The 15833-nt window shown below is 42.7% G+C and overlaps 1 protein-coding gene across 4 annotated transcripts in view; it reads right to left on the bottom strand.

Annotated features, from left to right (window-relative positions):
- The window catches only part of LOC119627094 (uncharacterized), a 63858-nt gene that overhangs the window by 9139 nt on the left and 38886 nt on the right, over positions 1-15833 (bottom strand). For all 4 annotated transcript variants that reach the window (XM_073006875.1, XM_073006876.1, XM_073006877.1 and 1 more), the window contains 10 exons: positions 14042-14127; positions 12587-12608; positions 9874-9947; positions 9388-9409; positions 9044-9085; positions 7078-7163; positions 5617-5638; positions 2902-2975; positions 2416-2437; positions 2072-2113 (listed from right to left, as the gene is read on the bottom strand). In XM_073006875.1, the coding sequence (XP_072862976.1) occupies positions 2072-2113; positions 2416-2437; positions 2902-2975; positions 5617-5638; positions 7078-7163; positions 9044-9085; positions 9388-9409; positions 9874-9947; positions 12587-12608; positions 14042-14127 (492 nt within the window). The remainder of the gene's footprint in view (positions 1-2071; positions 2114-2415; positions 2438-2901; positions 2976-5616; positions 5639-7077; positions 7164-9043; positions 9086-9387; positions 9410-9873; positions 9948-12586; positions 12609-14041; positions 14128-15833) is intronic.

The following is a 15833-nucleotide window of genomic DNA, read 5'->3' as shown; positions in this document are numbered from 1 at the left end:
CTAAAGAACTTCATATAAAATTCTATTTAAAACCAGTTTAGGCCGGGTGCAGTGGCTCATCCCTGTAATCCCAGCACTTTGGGAGGCCGAGGTGGGCACATCACGAGGTCAGGAGATGGAGACCATCCTGGCTAACACGGTAAAACCTCATCTCTACTAAAAATACAAAAAATTAGCCAGGTGTGGTGGCAGGCACCTGTAGTCCCAGCTACTCAGGAGGTTGAGGCAAGAGAATGGCATGAACCCAGGAGGTGGAGTCTGCAGTGAGCAAACTCTTAGCTCTTAGCTGAGACTCACATTCCTCATGTATCTAATGACTATAACAAAACTAATTCTGTCTCAAACTGATTGTGACACTTGAAGGAGGCAACATACAGAAATGCCCATATACTCAATTTATATGTTATTATTTTCATTCTTATAACTTAAGCACCTGCTTATTAACTACAGTCATATGTGGCAGAATGACATTTTGGTCAATGACAGACAACATGTATGACAGTGGTCCCATAAGATTATAACAAAGCTGAAAATTTCCCTTTGTCTAGTAAAGTCGTAACTGTTGGAATGTCGGCGCAGTGCGTTACTTACGTGTCTGTGGTGAGGCGGTGTAAACAAACCTACTGCGCTGCATCATTAGAGTCGAACAACATTTCTTTTTGGTAAAGATTTTCAGTAATATTTTATACAAATGAAAGACTAACCAGTGATGGAATTTTAGAAAGAGATAAACTAAGAGTCCATGAAGATTTGGAGAAATGGCTACTCATATATACTGTTAGAGGAGCATGAATTGGTGTCATCATTTTGGAAAAAGTTTGACATTATTTATGATAATGAAAGATATGCCCCCTTGTAACAGTCTACTCCACAGAAGTGCGTGCTGGTGCTATTCCAAAACCATTGACAAAAATACTCAAAGCACCATTACTTGAGATAGACACAATTATATTAAAAGTAACTCTGGCCAGGTACAGTGGCTCATGCCTATAATCTGAGCACTTTGGGAGGCTGAGGTGTGCAAATTGCCTGAGGTCAGGAGTGCGTGACCAGCCTGACCAACATGGTGAAACCCTGTCTCTATCAAAAATACAAAAAAATTAGCCAAGCGTGGTGGTGGGCGCCTGTAGTCCCAGCTACTGAAGAGGCTGGGGCAGAAGAATGGCACGAACCCGGGAGGCAGAGCTTGCAGTGAGCTGAGATCACACCACTGCACTCCAGCCTGAGCGAGACAGCGAGACTTTGTCTCAGAAAAAAAAAAATAAAAAAAGAAAAAGTCTAGAACTTAAGTGATGAATATCAACTTAGAGAACAAAACCAAAGCCAAAGTTTTGAAGATAGGAAATAGTGTGATGCTATCTTTTGTGGGAAGGAACTATTGGCTTCTCCAAAAATTAGAGAACTGGGGAGAGAGAAACCTCATCTCAGAATCTGTGACTGAGTTGGAACTGGAGGCTGGAAACATGCTCAAGGTCAAACATTCCTCCTCCCTTCAAAGGAGACTGGAGTTTTACCAGTGAGCCCAGCGTGAATATTCACTCCGCCATCCACCCCAGGAGATCCCTTTAAACCAGGAGCACACAGTGAGGACAGAAACATGAACATGCACTAACAAGCCCTGAAAGTTCAGAGGGTGACTCTTGATATCCCCTTGGCACACAGCAGAAGAATTGTTTCTCTAGGTTCCAGGAAATGCCTGTGAGAGAGCTGTGTCCCCCAGAGTCCCTTCATCACAGATGACACCCAGTGCTCAGGCCAACACCCCTTGTGCACAATCCCTAGGAGTGCTGACTAATCCAAACCAAAGGTTCTGATGTTCCACAGGCAGAAAAGAGCAGGTGGACTGCAAAGAGAATCTCTCATGAACGCGGCAACCCCATAGCCCATAGAGACAGTTCTTACCATGATGCCAAGAAACTCTGGAAACAACAAGCCAGACCTCACACATATTTCCATTTTCTTTCTGATTTCATACCCCCTCCTTCAGCCCCTCCTCACAAGCAGCAAGGATAACCTGGAGGCTCCTGGGAACCTTTTCCCATTGGGTTTTTCCTGGCACGTAGTTCCCTACCTGGATAAGTCTCCTCGTCACTTATACTCTCCAGCGTCAAGTCTTTAGAAAGAAAAACACCAGGATAAGTCATTAGAGAGAGTGACTCACCCGCTCCTCCTACTTTAGCTGAAACTGAATGATGGGCTTTTCTCCCACCCCACGCTGCTTCATACATGATCCCCTCATCTTTCTTCTGGGTTGACAAACCTCCCTACAGCTTCTCGGGCTAGAGTTCTATACTGGCAAAATCACTTTCATGAGAACCCCAAGCCTCTTTCCCAGCAGGAACCCAGAATCAGGTTTCTATACACTGAAGCTAGCAAGTTTTTCCCTCAGGAAGTGAGTTATTTCATGGTACATACCGTTTTCATTCCAAGCTGTTCCCTGCAAATATATAAAAGAAAACATCGTGAGAATCAGATTCTGCTGTGCGCTTCACATAGATCTGTTATTCTCTGGACAACGACAAAAAACCAGAAGGTGGTACAGCGATTGAACCATAGGTCAAAGTCCCCAAAGCCTAGCACAGAGGATAGTTATAGAAAAACAATACCTTTATTCACAGAATTTACCTTTAATTTTATATGCAAATGCACAATGCTTAATCCAAAGAGGAAAACTGGTGTGGAAAATGCCTCAGCATTCCAGTTGATAATGGATGCTGTCATTTAAAAGCACTCTACCACATATAAGGTGGGAAGACACTCCTACTGAATTCCAGCTCCACAAAGAGAATAGGGTACATTGTACATAATGTGCATTGCCAGATTTTCATATCAAAATTAACTGAGAAGTGAAGGAATCAGGAAAGCAACATTGCTGTAGAAGACCAAAAAAGGGGATCTTACATGGACATCATCATCATCATCTTCATCTTTGTATCGTGGTGGGCATCTTAAAAACAAGCGGTCCTCAGGCCAAGCTGGAAGGACACAGAGGAAAGATCAGTTCATTGGTGGTTGGTGACTGTGAGTCACTCAGGGAGCTTTGCTGGATGTGGTGTATGGAGGTGGTTGATTAACAAGCATGGACTGAGTTGATGCTGGGCTATTCCCCTGAGTGGAACAGGGCAGAGAAGGGGAGCAGGAAAGACATGAGACATGGAGATCTTCACCTTGCACTAGAGGCATCAGGCAGCAACAGAGAAGAGTCAACCCAAAATGAAACTAAAATGCACACTAAGGGTCAATGGAAGAGTGCCTTCCTCCCTCTCAAATGTTTTGAAACTCTTCTAAACAAACAGCATTTTCTTAACATATTCAAGACCCTATCAGTACACTAGGATCCAATTACGCTGGTACTACATTTAGCATCTGTTTAAAAAAATTGTTACTTGATTAAAAGCCTATTGTATTAATGAAATGGACTCAATTTTACCCAAATTACTCTATTCTATTAAGCACACACCCTTTTTCATAGAAATCATTTTAAAAATTAAATATTAATGTGCTACAATTAAAACTAGCCATGATTTCCTCTTTGTAAGTCTTCTTCTGCAACCAGGATGTGTGCACAAAACCTATTGGGCCCCTGTGATCAGTGGCTTCAGCAGCTCTGTGTCACTCTCCCTGAGGAGGGTCCCTAAAGATCAGGCTTCATTCCAACAGGCCAACCTCACACAGCCTGCGCAACCTACACCAGGGAAGCTGAGAGTCGTGACTCTGAATACTTTCTGCCATGAGGGTAAGTTTCCAGGTTGAAATATACATTGTTTACTGAAATGAGGAAATGTATACCAATAGAAATGGATGAATTCAGGAAAAAATGTCCATGCATACAGGGGTGATTTTTTTGGTTAACTAGCTTACAAAAAAAAAAAAAAAATTTATTTGATGCCACTTAATTCAGATATACAAAATAGTGGTATAAAAAAATCACAAATTTGGCCGGGTGTGGGGTCTCATGCCTGTTATTTCAGCACTTTGGGAGGCCGAGATAGACAGATCACGGGGTCAAGAGATTGAGATCATTCTAGCCAACATAGTAAATCCATGTCTCTACTAAAAATAAAAAAATTAGCTGGGGGTGATGGCACATGCCTGTAGTCCCAGCTACTAGGGAGCTAAGGCAGGAGAATCAGATGAACCTACAAGGTAGAGGTTGCAGTGAGTAGAGATCACGTTACTGCCCCCTGTCTAATGACAGAGCAAGACTCCGCCCAAAAAATATTTAAAAATCACAAATTTTTATTAGTCATGTTAAATCTACCTTATGAGTTGTCAACATAAAGATTCTAGAAAGTAAAGAAGGTGCAAAGAAGTTAAAAGGCATCCCGTATTCATGGATAGGAAGAGTAAACCTGACTAACACACAATACTACACAAGTGATCTACGGACTCACAAGTGCTATGAAACTGCTAACAGCCATCTGTGCAGAAATGGAAAAGATAATCCTAAGACTTTAAATAATTTATATATGCCTCAAATAACCATGGTAACTGAAAAAGAATAGTGTTAGAGGATGCACATTCATGAGAGTGAAATCTACAAAAAAAAAAAAGATAAATTCAGATAGTGTGCTCCTAGCTCGGTGGCACCCATAAGTATCACAGACATAGAATAGAGAGCCCAGAATTAAATGCATACATAAAGTCAGCTGATCTTCAACAAAGGTACCAAGAATACACAATGGGGAAAGGAAAGCCTCTTCCACAAATGATGGTAAAACTGCATATTCTCATTCAAATGAAGAAATGGAATGCTGACAATGTGCTCAAGGTTGTGCTTCTCCCTCCATTTCCAAGACACTGGAGCTTTTATAGTGAGCCCAGAGTGAGTTTTCATTCTGTCCTCTGCTCCCAGGGAGATGTCTTGATACCAGAGGTCAACAGCAAGCACAGACAAATGAATGTGCTGCCATGAAACCTAATAGTTCATAAGGTAAGGATCCATTTCTCCTATGCATCTGGGCACACCGCAGAAGAATTCTGTCTCCAGGATTAAGTAACTGCCTGTGACAGAACTGTGTTCCAAATCAAAGGCTCTGACATATTGCAGTGGCAGAGGCAGAAAAGAGCAGGTGTTCTCAGAAAAATCACCTTTAAATAATAAGATGTGATCGAAATCACAGGATACTCAAAAACGTAGTACTTCTCACCCTGATGACATTGAACTCTGAAAAGAACAAATTCAGCTTATATTTACTTTTTCTCTTTCTACACCCTCCTTCCGCCTCCTAAGCAGCAGGTATAACATGAAGGTTGCTGGAAATGCTGTTTTATTAGATCCCACCTGAAGTCTTGTTGACTACCTGGAGAGGCATCCTCTTCCCTGCTGAGATTCTCCAGAATCCACTCTTTAGAACCACCAACACCAGAATAAGTCAGCGAGAGGTGCACTTCTCCTACTCCAGGCGAAGACACACTGGCTCACACAAAATCTCCTGTTGATTCTCTGGGTTCACACACATTTCTACAGCCCCTCTGCTCATAGTTACCCGCTTGCAAAATCATTTGCTCTCACCACACCCCCAATATTTTTTAACAGGAACCCAGATTAAGGTTTCTACATATTAAAGCCAGCAAATTTGTTTCTCAGAAAGTGACTTAGTTGAAGGTACATACCCTGGACACGTGATGGTAAAATCTGCAACGAGAAAAAAGAACATGCTATGAGGATCAGATCAATTCTGCTGCACCCCTTACACAGACCTGTTAGTCTCTTGATGACTTCAGAAAACTAGTTGTGAAACAGTGGTTGAATCAAAGGTCAAAGACCAAACATTCTAGCATAAAGGACATGTGTGGAAAAGACAAGAGCTTTTCCCACAGAATTTATGTTTGAGGTTGATGTAGATTGCTAAATGCACAGGGCCTAATCCAAGGAGAAAAACTGGTGTGGAGGAAACTGCCTCTGCATCAGTTGATGATGGATGCAGTCCTTCAAAAACATCCTAGTGTGTCATGTATTAGATGAAAAGAAACTCCCACTGACATCCATCCTCACAAAGAGAATTGTGTATGTTGTACATAATGTGCCGTGTCATATTTCTATATCAAAATTAATTGAGAAGAAAAGAAATAGGGTGAAAAAAATAATGTATACACTGGCCCATTTTTAAGACAAAATACCTTGAACCAGTTTAGGTCAGCAAAGGACAGAAGAAATAGTAGGTTCTTTCTTGGATGGGCAATGCCTGCTTGTTGGGCCCCTCCTCCTCCCCACTTAGTTGCCCTCACTTGAATCAAAGAAAATTAGTCTAAGACGAAAATTTACTAGCCTGCAAAGTATCTCGCTTTGTCTGTTCTTATCACCCTACCCAGCTACTTGAAGAGCCCCTGAGCTGACTAGGATGATAATGCATTGTGGGCTGCAAAAAAATGCAGTAAGAGAATCCTGGAAAAACACCTAAATCCCCCAACAACAATGAGTAGGCCACACCCAGGAAAACTGTAACCCCACAGTACTCAGCCTATGAGGAACCAGGGGAGGGACCTGCACACTAGGGGATAAATTGCTCATTGAAACTCTGCTGGGTGTGTCTGCCCCTCAGACACCGGATCTTGCAACACTATCAATAAGTCTCACTTTTGGCCAGGCGCAGTGCACTGGATCTTGCAACACTGTCATTAAAAGTCTCACTTTTGGCCAGGCGCGGTGGCTCATGCTTGTAATCCCAGCACTTCAGGAGGCCAAGGTGGGTAGATTACCTGAGGTCAGGAGTTCCAGACCAGCCTGGCCAACATGGTGAAACCCCGTCTCTACTAAGAATACAAAAATTAGCTGGGCATGGGGACATGGGAACACATGTTGTGATTCCAGCTACTCGGGAGGCTGAGGCAGGAGAATTGATTGAAGCCAGGAGATGGAGGTTGCACTGAGTTGAGATTGCACCACTGCACTCCAGCCTGGCCAGTTGAGCGAGACTGTCTCAAAAAAAAAAAAAAAAAAAAAAAAAAGGAAAGAAAATCTCACTTTGCTGTTTTTCAGCTCCATGAGTCTGTTCTTTGGGTTTGGACTGGTAAGTTTGTTTCTCACATCAGAAAACCAGCATTTCCTTAGAAGACAAAGAAAGGTGGTCTTACCTGGACATCATCATCATCATCATCATCACCATCATCATCTTCACTTGGTGGTGGTCTCACTAAACCCAGGTTGTCCTCAGAAGAACCTGGAAGGACACAGAGAAAAGATCAGTGCCCTGGTTGTCTGTGACTGTGAGTCATTCCGAGCTTTGCTGGATGTGGTGTATGGAGCTGGTTAACAAGCATGGACTCAGTTGATGCTGGGTGGAAGGGAGATGGCAGAGGAGGGGAGCAGCAAAGACATGAGACATGGAGGTGTTGGCCTTGTACTAGAGGCATCATGCAGCAACACAAAACAGTCAACCCAAAATGAAACAAAAACACACACTAAGGGTTAATGGAAGAGTGCCTTCCTCCTTCTGAAATATCTTGAAACTCTTCTAACAAACAACATTTTCTTAACATATTCAAGACCGTATCAGTACACTAGGATCCAATTATGCTGCTACTACATTTAGCATCTCTTTTAAAGGATTTATTACTTAATTAAAAGCTTACTTTATTGGTAAAATGGATTCAATTGTACCCAAATTATTCTATTAGTCACACATTCTTTTCATAATTTAGAAGTTAAATTTTAAAATGCTACAATTAAAAATAGTCATGATTGGCCAGGTGCGGTGGCTCACGCCTGTAATCCCAGCACTTTCGGGGGCCAAGGCAGGCGGATCACGAAGTCAGGAGATCGAGACTATCCTGGCATGGTGAAATCCCATCTCTACTGAAAATACAAAAAATTAGCCGGGCATGGTAGCGGGCACTTATAGTTCCAACTACTTGCGAGGCTAAGGCAGGAGAATGGCTTGAACCTGGGAGGCAGAACTTGCAGTGAGCCGAGATCGCAGCACTGCACTCCAGCCTGGGCGACAGAGTGAGGCTCCATCTCGAATAAATAAATAAATAAAACAAAACAATAGTCATGATTTCCTCTTTGTAACTCTTCTTCTGGAACCATGGTGTGTGCGAAAAGCCTACTGGCTCCTGTAATCTGGGGCTTCAGCAGCTCTGTGTCACTCTCCCTGAGGAGATGCCAGAAGTATCAGGCTTCATTCAAATGGGCCAAGCTCACAGACCCTGTTCTACCTACAATGAAGCTGAGAGACATGACTCTGAACACTTTTCTGCCATGAGGATGAGTTTCCAGGTTCAAATATACATTAATTACTGAAATGAGGAAATGTATACCAATAGAAATGAACACATTCTTGAAAAACTGTCCGTGAGTACAGGGGTGATTTTTTGGTTAACCAGCTTACATAAATTTTTTTTATTTGATGCCTATTCATTCAGACATACAAAATATTCGTATAACAAATCACAAATTTGGCCAGGCACGGTGGCTCATGCCTGTTATTACAGCACATGGGAGACCGAGGTAGGAAGATCACGAGGTCAAGAGATTGGACCACCCGGGCCACCATGGTAAAACCACGTTTCTACTAAAAATAGAAATTGAAAAATTAGCTGGGCATGGTGGCACAGGCCTGTACTCTCAGCTACTTGGAAGGCTAAGGCAGGAGAATCACTTGAACCTGGGATGGGGAGGTTGCTGTGAGCGGGAGCCCAACACTGCACCCCAGTATGGTGACAGAGTGAAACTCCATCTCAAAAAGAAATTCCCTTCATCACAGATGACACCCAGTGCTTAAGCCTACACCCCTTGTGCACAATCTCTAGGAGTGCTGAGTAATCCAAACCAAAGGTTGTGATGTTCCACAGGCAGAAAAGAGCAGGTGGACTGCAAAGAGAGTCTCTCATAAACACAGCACCCCCATAGCCCATAGAGACAGTTCTTACCATGACGCCAAGAAACTCTGAGAACAACAAGACAGACCTCACACATATTTCCATTTTCTTTCTGATTTCATACCCCCTCCTTCAGCCCCTCCTCCTAATCAGCAGGGATAACCTGGAGGCTCCTGGGAACCTTTTCCCACTGGGTTTTTCCTGGCGCGTAGTTCCCTACCTGGATGAGTCTCCTCGTCACTTATACTCTCCAGCGTCAAGTCTTTAGAAAGAAAAACACCAGGATAAGTCATTAGAGAGAGTGACTCGCCCGCTCCTCCTACATTACCTGAAGCTGAATGATGGGCTATTCTCCCACCCCATGCTGCTTCATACGTGATCCCCTCATCTTTCTTCTGGGTTGACAAACCTTCCTACAGCTTCTTGGGCCAGAGTTCTATACTGGCAGAATCACTTTCACGAGAACCCCAATCCTGTTTCCCAGCAGGAACCCAGAATCAGGTTTCTATACACCGAAGCTAGCAAGTTTTTCCCTCAGGAAGTGAGTTATTTCATGGTACATACCGTTTTCATTCCAAGCTGTTCCCTGCAATTATATAAAAGAAAACATCGTGAGAAGCAGATTCTGCTGTGCGCTTCACACAGATCTGTTATTCTCTGGACAACGATAAAAAATCAGAAGGTGGTACAGCGCTTGAGCCATAGGTCAAAGTCCCCAAAGACTACCACAGAGGATAGTTATAGAAAAACAATACCTTTATTCACAGAATTTACCTTTAATTTTATATGCAAATGCACAATGCTTAATCCAAAGAGGAAAACTGGTGTGGAAAATGCCTCAGCATTCCAGTTGATAATGGATGCTGTCATTTAAAAGCACTCTACCACATATAAGGTGGGAAGACACTCCTACTGAATTCCAGCTCCACAAAGAGAATAGGGTACATTGTACATAATGTGCATTGCCAGATTTTCATATCAAAATTAACTGAGAAGTGAAGGAATCAGGAAAGCAACATTGCTGTAGAAGACCAAAAAAGGGGATCTTACATGGACATCATCATCATCATCTTCATCTTTGTATCGTGGTGGGCATCTTAAAAACAAGCGGTCCTCAGGCCAAGCTGGAAGGACACAGAGGAAAGATCAGTTCATTGGCGGTTGGTGACTGTAAGTCACTCAGGGAGCTTTGCTGGATGTGGTGTATGGAGGTGGTTGATTAACAAGCATGGACTGAGTTGATGCTGGGCTATTCCCCTGAGTGGAACAGGGCAGAGAAGGGGAGCAGGAAAGACATGAGACATGGAGATCTTCACCTTGCACTAGAGGCATCAGGCAGCAACAGAGAAGAGTCAACCCAAAATGAAACTAAAATGCATGCTAAGGGTCAATGGAAGAGTGCCTTCCTCCCTCTCAAATGTTTTGAAACTCTTCTAAACAAACAGCATTTTCTTAACATATTCAAGACCCTATCAGTACACTAGGATCCAATTACGCTGGTACTACATTTAGCATCTGTTTAAAAAAATTGTTACTTGATTAAAAGCCTATTGTATTAATGAAATGGACTCAATTTTACCCAAATTACTCTATTCTATTAAGCATACACCCTTTTTCATAGAAATCATTTTAAAAATTAAATATTAATGTGCTACAATTAAAACTAGCCATGATTTCCTCTTTGTAGGTCTTCTTCTGGAACCAGGGTGTGTGCACAAATCCTATTGGGCCCCTGTGATCAGCGGCTTCAGCAGCTCTGTGTCACTCTCCCTGAGGAGGGTCCCTAAAGATCAGGCTTCATTCCAACAGGCCAACCTCACACAGCCTGCGCAACCTACACCAGGGAAGCTGAGAGTCGTGACTCTGAATACTTTCTGCCATGAGGGTAAGTTTCCAGGTTGAAATATACATTGTTTACTGAAATGAGGAAATGTATACCAATAGAAATGGATGAATTCAGGAAAAAATGTCCATGCATACAGGGGTGATTTTTTTGGTTAACTAGCTTACAAAAAAAAAAAAAAAATTATTTGATGCCACTTAATTCAGATATACAAAATAGTGGTATAAAAAAATCACAAATTTGGCCAGGTGTGGGGTCTCATGCCTGTTATTTCAGCACTTTGGGAGGCCGAGATAGACAGATCACGGGGTCGAGAGATTGAGATCATTCTAGCCAACATAGTAAATCCATGTCTCTACTAAAAATAAAAAAATTAGCTGGGGGTGATGGCACATGCCTGTAGTCCCAGCTACTAGGGAGCTAAGGCAGGAGAATCAGATGAACCTACAAGGTGGAGGTTGCGGTGAGTAGAGATCACGTTACTGCACCCTGTCTAATGACAGAGCAAGACTCCGCCCAAAAAATATTTAAAATCACAAATTTTTGTTAGTCATGTTAAATCTACCTTATGAGTTGTCAACATAAAGATTCTAGAAAGTAAAGAAGGTGCAAAGAAGTTGAAAGGCATCCCGTATTCATGGATAGGAAGAGTAAACCTGACTAACACACAATACTACACAAGTGATCTACGGACTCACAACAAGTGCTATGAAACTGCTAACAGCCATCTGTGCAGAAATGGAAAAGATAATCCTAAGACTTTAAATAATTTATATATGCCTCAAATAACCATGGTAACTGAAAAAGAATAGTGTTAGAGGATGGACATTCATGAGAGTGAAATCTACAAAAAAAAAGATAAATTCAGATAGTGTGCTCCTAGCTCGGTGGCACCCATAAGTATCACAGACATAGAATAGAGAGCCCAGAATTAAATGCATACATAAAGTCAGCTGATCTTCAACAAAGGTACCAAGAATACACAATGGGGAAAGGAAAGCCTCTTCCACAAATGATGGTAAAACTGCATATTCTCATTCAAATGAAGAAATGGAATGCTGACAGTGTGCTCAAGGTTGTGCTTCTCCCTCCATTTCCAAGACACTGGAGCTTTTATAGTGAGCCCAGAGTGAGTTTTCATTCTGTCCTCTGCTCCCAGGGAGATGTCTTGATACCAGAGGTCAACAGCAAGCACAGACAAATGAATGTGCTGCCATGAAACCTAATAGTTCATAAGGTAAGGATCCATTTCTCCTATGCATCTGGGCACACCGCAGAAGAATTCTGTCTCCAGGATTAAGTAACTGCCTGTGACAGAACTGTGTGCCAAATCAAAGGCTCTGACATATTGCAGTGGCAGAGGCAGAAAAGAGCAGGTGTTCTCAGAAAAATCACCTTTAAATAATAAGATGTGATCGAAATCACAGGATACTCAAAAACGTAGTACTTCTCACCCTGATGACATTGAACTCTGAAAAGAACAAATTCAGCTTATATTTACTTTTTCTCTTTCTACACCCTCCCTCAGCCTCCTAAGCAGCAGGTATAACATGAAGGTTGCTGGAAATGCTGTTTTATTAGATCCCACCTGAAGTCTTGTTGACTACCTGGAGAGGCATCCTCTTCCCTGCTGAGATTCTCCAGAATCCACTCTTTAGAACCACCAACACCAGAATAAGTCAGTGAGAGGTGCACTTCTCCTACTCCAGGCGAAGACACACTGGCTCACACAAAATCTCCTGTTGATTCTCTGGGTTCACACACATTTCTACAGCCCCTCTGCTCATAGTTACCCGCTTGCAAAATCATTTGCTCTCACCACACCCCCAATATTTTTTAACAGGAACCCAGATTAAGGTTTCTACATATGAAAGCCAGCAAATTTGTTTCTCAGAAAGTGACTTAGTTGAAGGTACATACCCTGGACACGTGATGGTAAAATCTGCAACGAGAAAAAAGAACATGCTATGAGGATCAGATCAATTCTGCTGCACCCCTTACACAGACCTGTTAGTCTCTTGATGACTTCAGAAAACTAGTTGTGAAACAGTGGTTGAATCAAAGGTCAAAGACCAAACATTTTAGCATAAAGGACACGTGTGGAAAAGACAAGAGCTTTTCCCACAGAATTTATCTTTGAGGTTGATGTAGATTGCTAAATGCACAGGGCCTAATCCAAGGAGAAAAACTGGTGTGGAGGAAACTGCCTCTGCATCAGTTGATGATGGATGCAGTCCTTCAAAAACATCCTAGTGTGTCATGTATTAGATGAAAAGAAACTCCCATTGACCTCCACTCTCACAAAGAGAATTGTGTATGTTGTACATAATGTGCCGTGTCATATTTCTATATCAAAATTAATTGAGAAGAAAAGAAATAGGGTGAAAAAAATAATGTATACACTGGCCCATTTTTAAGACAAAATACCTTGAACCAGTTTAGGTCAGCAAAGGACAGAAGAAATAGTAGGTTCTTTCTTGGATGGGCAATGCCTGCTTGTTGGGCCCCTCCTCCTCCCCGCTTAGTTGCCCTCACTTGAATCAAAGAAAATTAGTCTAAGATGAAAATTTACTAGCCTGCAAAGTATCTCGCTTTGTCTGTTCTTATCACCCTACCCAGCTACTTGAAGAGCCCCTGAGCTGACTAGGATGATAATGCATTGTGGGCTGCAAAAAAATGCAGTAAGAGAATCCTGGAAAAACACCTAAATCCCCCAACAACAATGAGTAGGCCACACCCAGGAAAACTGTAACCCCACAGTACTCAGCCTATGAGGAACCAGGGGAGGGACCTGCACACTAGGGGATAAATTGCTCATTGAAACTCTGCTGGGTGTGTCTGCCCCTCAGACACCAGATCTTGCAACAGTATCAATAAAAGTCTCACTTTTGGCCAGGTGCAGTGCACTGGATCTTGCAACACTGTCATTAAAAGTCTCACTTTTGGCCAGGCACGGTGGCTCATGCTTGTAATCCCAGCACTTCAGGAGGCCAAGGTGGGTAGATTACCTGAGGTCAGGAGTTCCAGACCAGCCTGGCCAACATGGTGAAACCCCGTCTCTACTAAGAATACAAAAATTAGCTGGGCATGGGGACATGGGAACACATGTTGTGATTCCAGCTACTCGGGAGGCTGAGGCAGGAGAATTGATTGAAGCCAGGAGATGGAGGTTGCACTGAGTTGAGATTGCACCACTGCACTCCAGCCTGGCCAGTTGAGCGAGACTCTGTCTCAAAAAAAAAAAAAAAAGGAAAGAAAATCTCACTTTGCTGTTTTTCAGCTCCATGAGTCTGTTCTTTGGGTTTGGACTGGTAAGTTTGTTTCTCACATCAGAAAACCAGCATTTCCTTAGAAGACAAAGAAAGGTGGTCTTACCTGGACATCATCATCATCATCATCATCACAATCATCATCTTCACTTGGTGGTGGTCTCACTAAACCCAGGTTGTCCTCAGAAGAACCTGGAAGGACACAGAGAAAAGATCAGTGCCCTGGTTGTTTGTGACTGTGAGTCATTCCGAGCTTTGCTGGATGTGGTGTATGGAGCTGGTTAACAAGCATGGACTCAGTTGATGCTGGGTGGAAGGGAGATGGCAGAGGAGGGGAGCAGCAAAGACATGAGACATGGAGGTGTTGGCCTTGTACTAGAGGCATCATGCAGCAACACAAAACAGTCAACCCAAAATGAAACAAAAACACACACTAAGGGTTAATGGAAGAGTGCCTTCCTCCTTCTGAAATATCTTGAAACTCTTCTAACAAACAACATTTTCTTAACATATTCAAGACCATATCAGTACACTAGGATCCAATTATGCTGCTACTACATTTAGCATCTCTTTTAAAGGATTTATTACTTAATTAAAAGCTTACTTTATTGGTAAAATGGATTCAATTGTACCCAAATTATTCTATTAGTCACACATTCTTTTCATAATTTAGAAGTTAAATTTTAAAATGCTACAATTAAAAATAGTCATGATTGGCCAGGTGCGGTGGCTCACGCCTGTAATCCCAGCACTTTCGGGGGCCAAGGCAGGCGATCACGAAGTCAGGAGATCGAGACTATCCTGGCATGGTGAAATCCCATCTCTACTGAAAATACAAAAAATTAGCCGGGCATGGTAGCGGGCACTTATAGTTCCAACTACTTGCGAGGCTAAGGCAGGAGAATGGCTTGAACCTGGGAGGCAGAGCTTGCAGTGAGCCGAGATCGCAGCACTGCACTCCAGCCTGGGCGACAGAGTGAGGCTCCATCTCGAATAAATAAATAAATAAAACAAAACAATAGTCATGATTTCCTCTTTGTAACTCTTCTTCTGGAACCATGGTGTGTGCGAAAAGCCTACTGGCTCCTGTAATCTGGGGCTTCAGCAGCTCTGTGTCACTCTCCCTGAGGAGATGCCAGAAGTATCAGGCTTCATTCAAATGGGTCAAGCTCACAGACCCTGTTCTACCTACAATGAAGCTGAGAGACATGACTCTGAACACTTTTCTACCATGAGGATGAGTTTCCAGGTTCAAATATACATTAATTACTGAAATGAGGAAATGTATACCAATAGAAATGAACACATTCTTGAAAAACTGTCCGTGAGTACAGGGGTGATTTTTTGGTTAACCAGCTTACATAATTTTTTTTTATTTGATGCCTATTCATTCAGACATACAAAATATTCGTATAACAAATCACAAATTTGGCCAGGCACGGTGGCTCATGCCTGTTATTACAGCACATGGGAGACCGAGGTAGGAAGATCACGAGGTCAAGAGATTGGACCACCCGGGCCACCATGGTAAAACCACATTTCTACTAAAAATAGAAATTGAAAAATTAGCTGGGCATGGTGGCACAGGCCTGTACTCTCAGCTACTTGGAAGGCTAAGGTAGGAGAATCACTTGAACCTGGGATGGGGAGGTTGCTGTGAGCGGGAGCCCAACACTGCACCCCAGTATGGTGACAGAGTGAAACTCCATCTCAAAAAGAAATTCCCTTCATCACAGATGACACCCAGTGCTTAAGCCTACACCCCTTGTGCACAATCTCTAGGAGTGCTGAGTAATCCAAACCAAAGGTTGTGATGTTCCACAGGCAGAAAAGAGCAGGTGGACTGCAAAGAGAGTCTCTCATAAACACGGCACCCCCATAGCCCATAGAGACAGTTC

Source organism: Chlorocebus sabaeus, chromosome 19 (assembly GCF_047675955.1).
Source record: "Chlorocebus sabaeus isolate Y175 chromosome 19, mChlSab1.0.hap1, whole genome shotgun sequence".
NCBI classification, from domain to species: Eukaryota; Metazoa; Chordata; class Mammalia; order Primates; family Cercopithecidae; genus Chlorocebus; species Chlorocebus sabaeus.
This window is presented reverse-complemented; position numbering and strand designations above follow the sequence as displayed.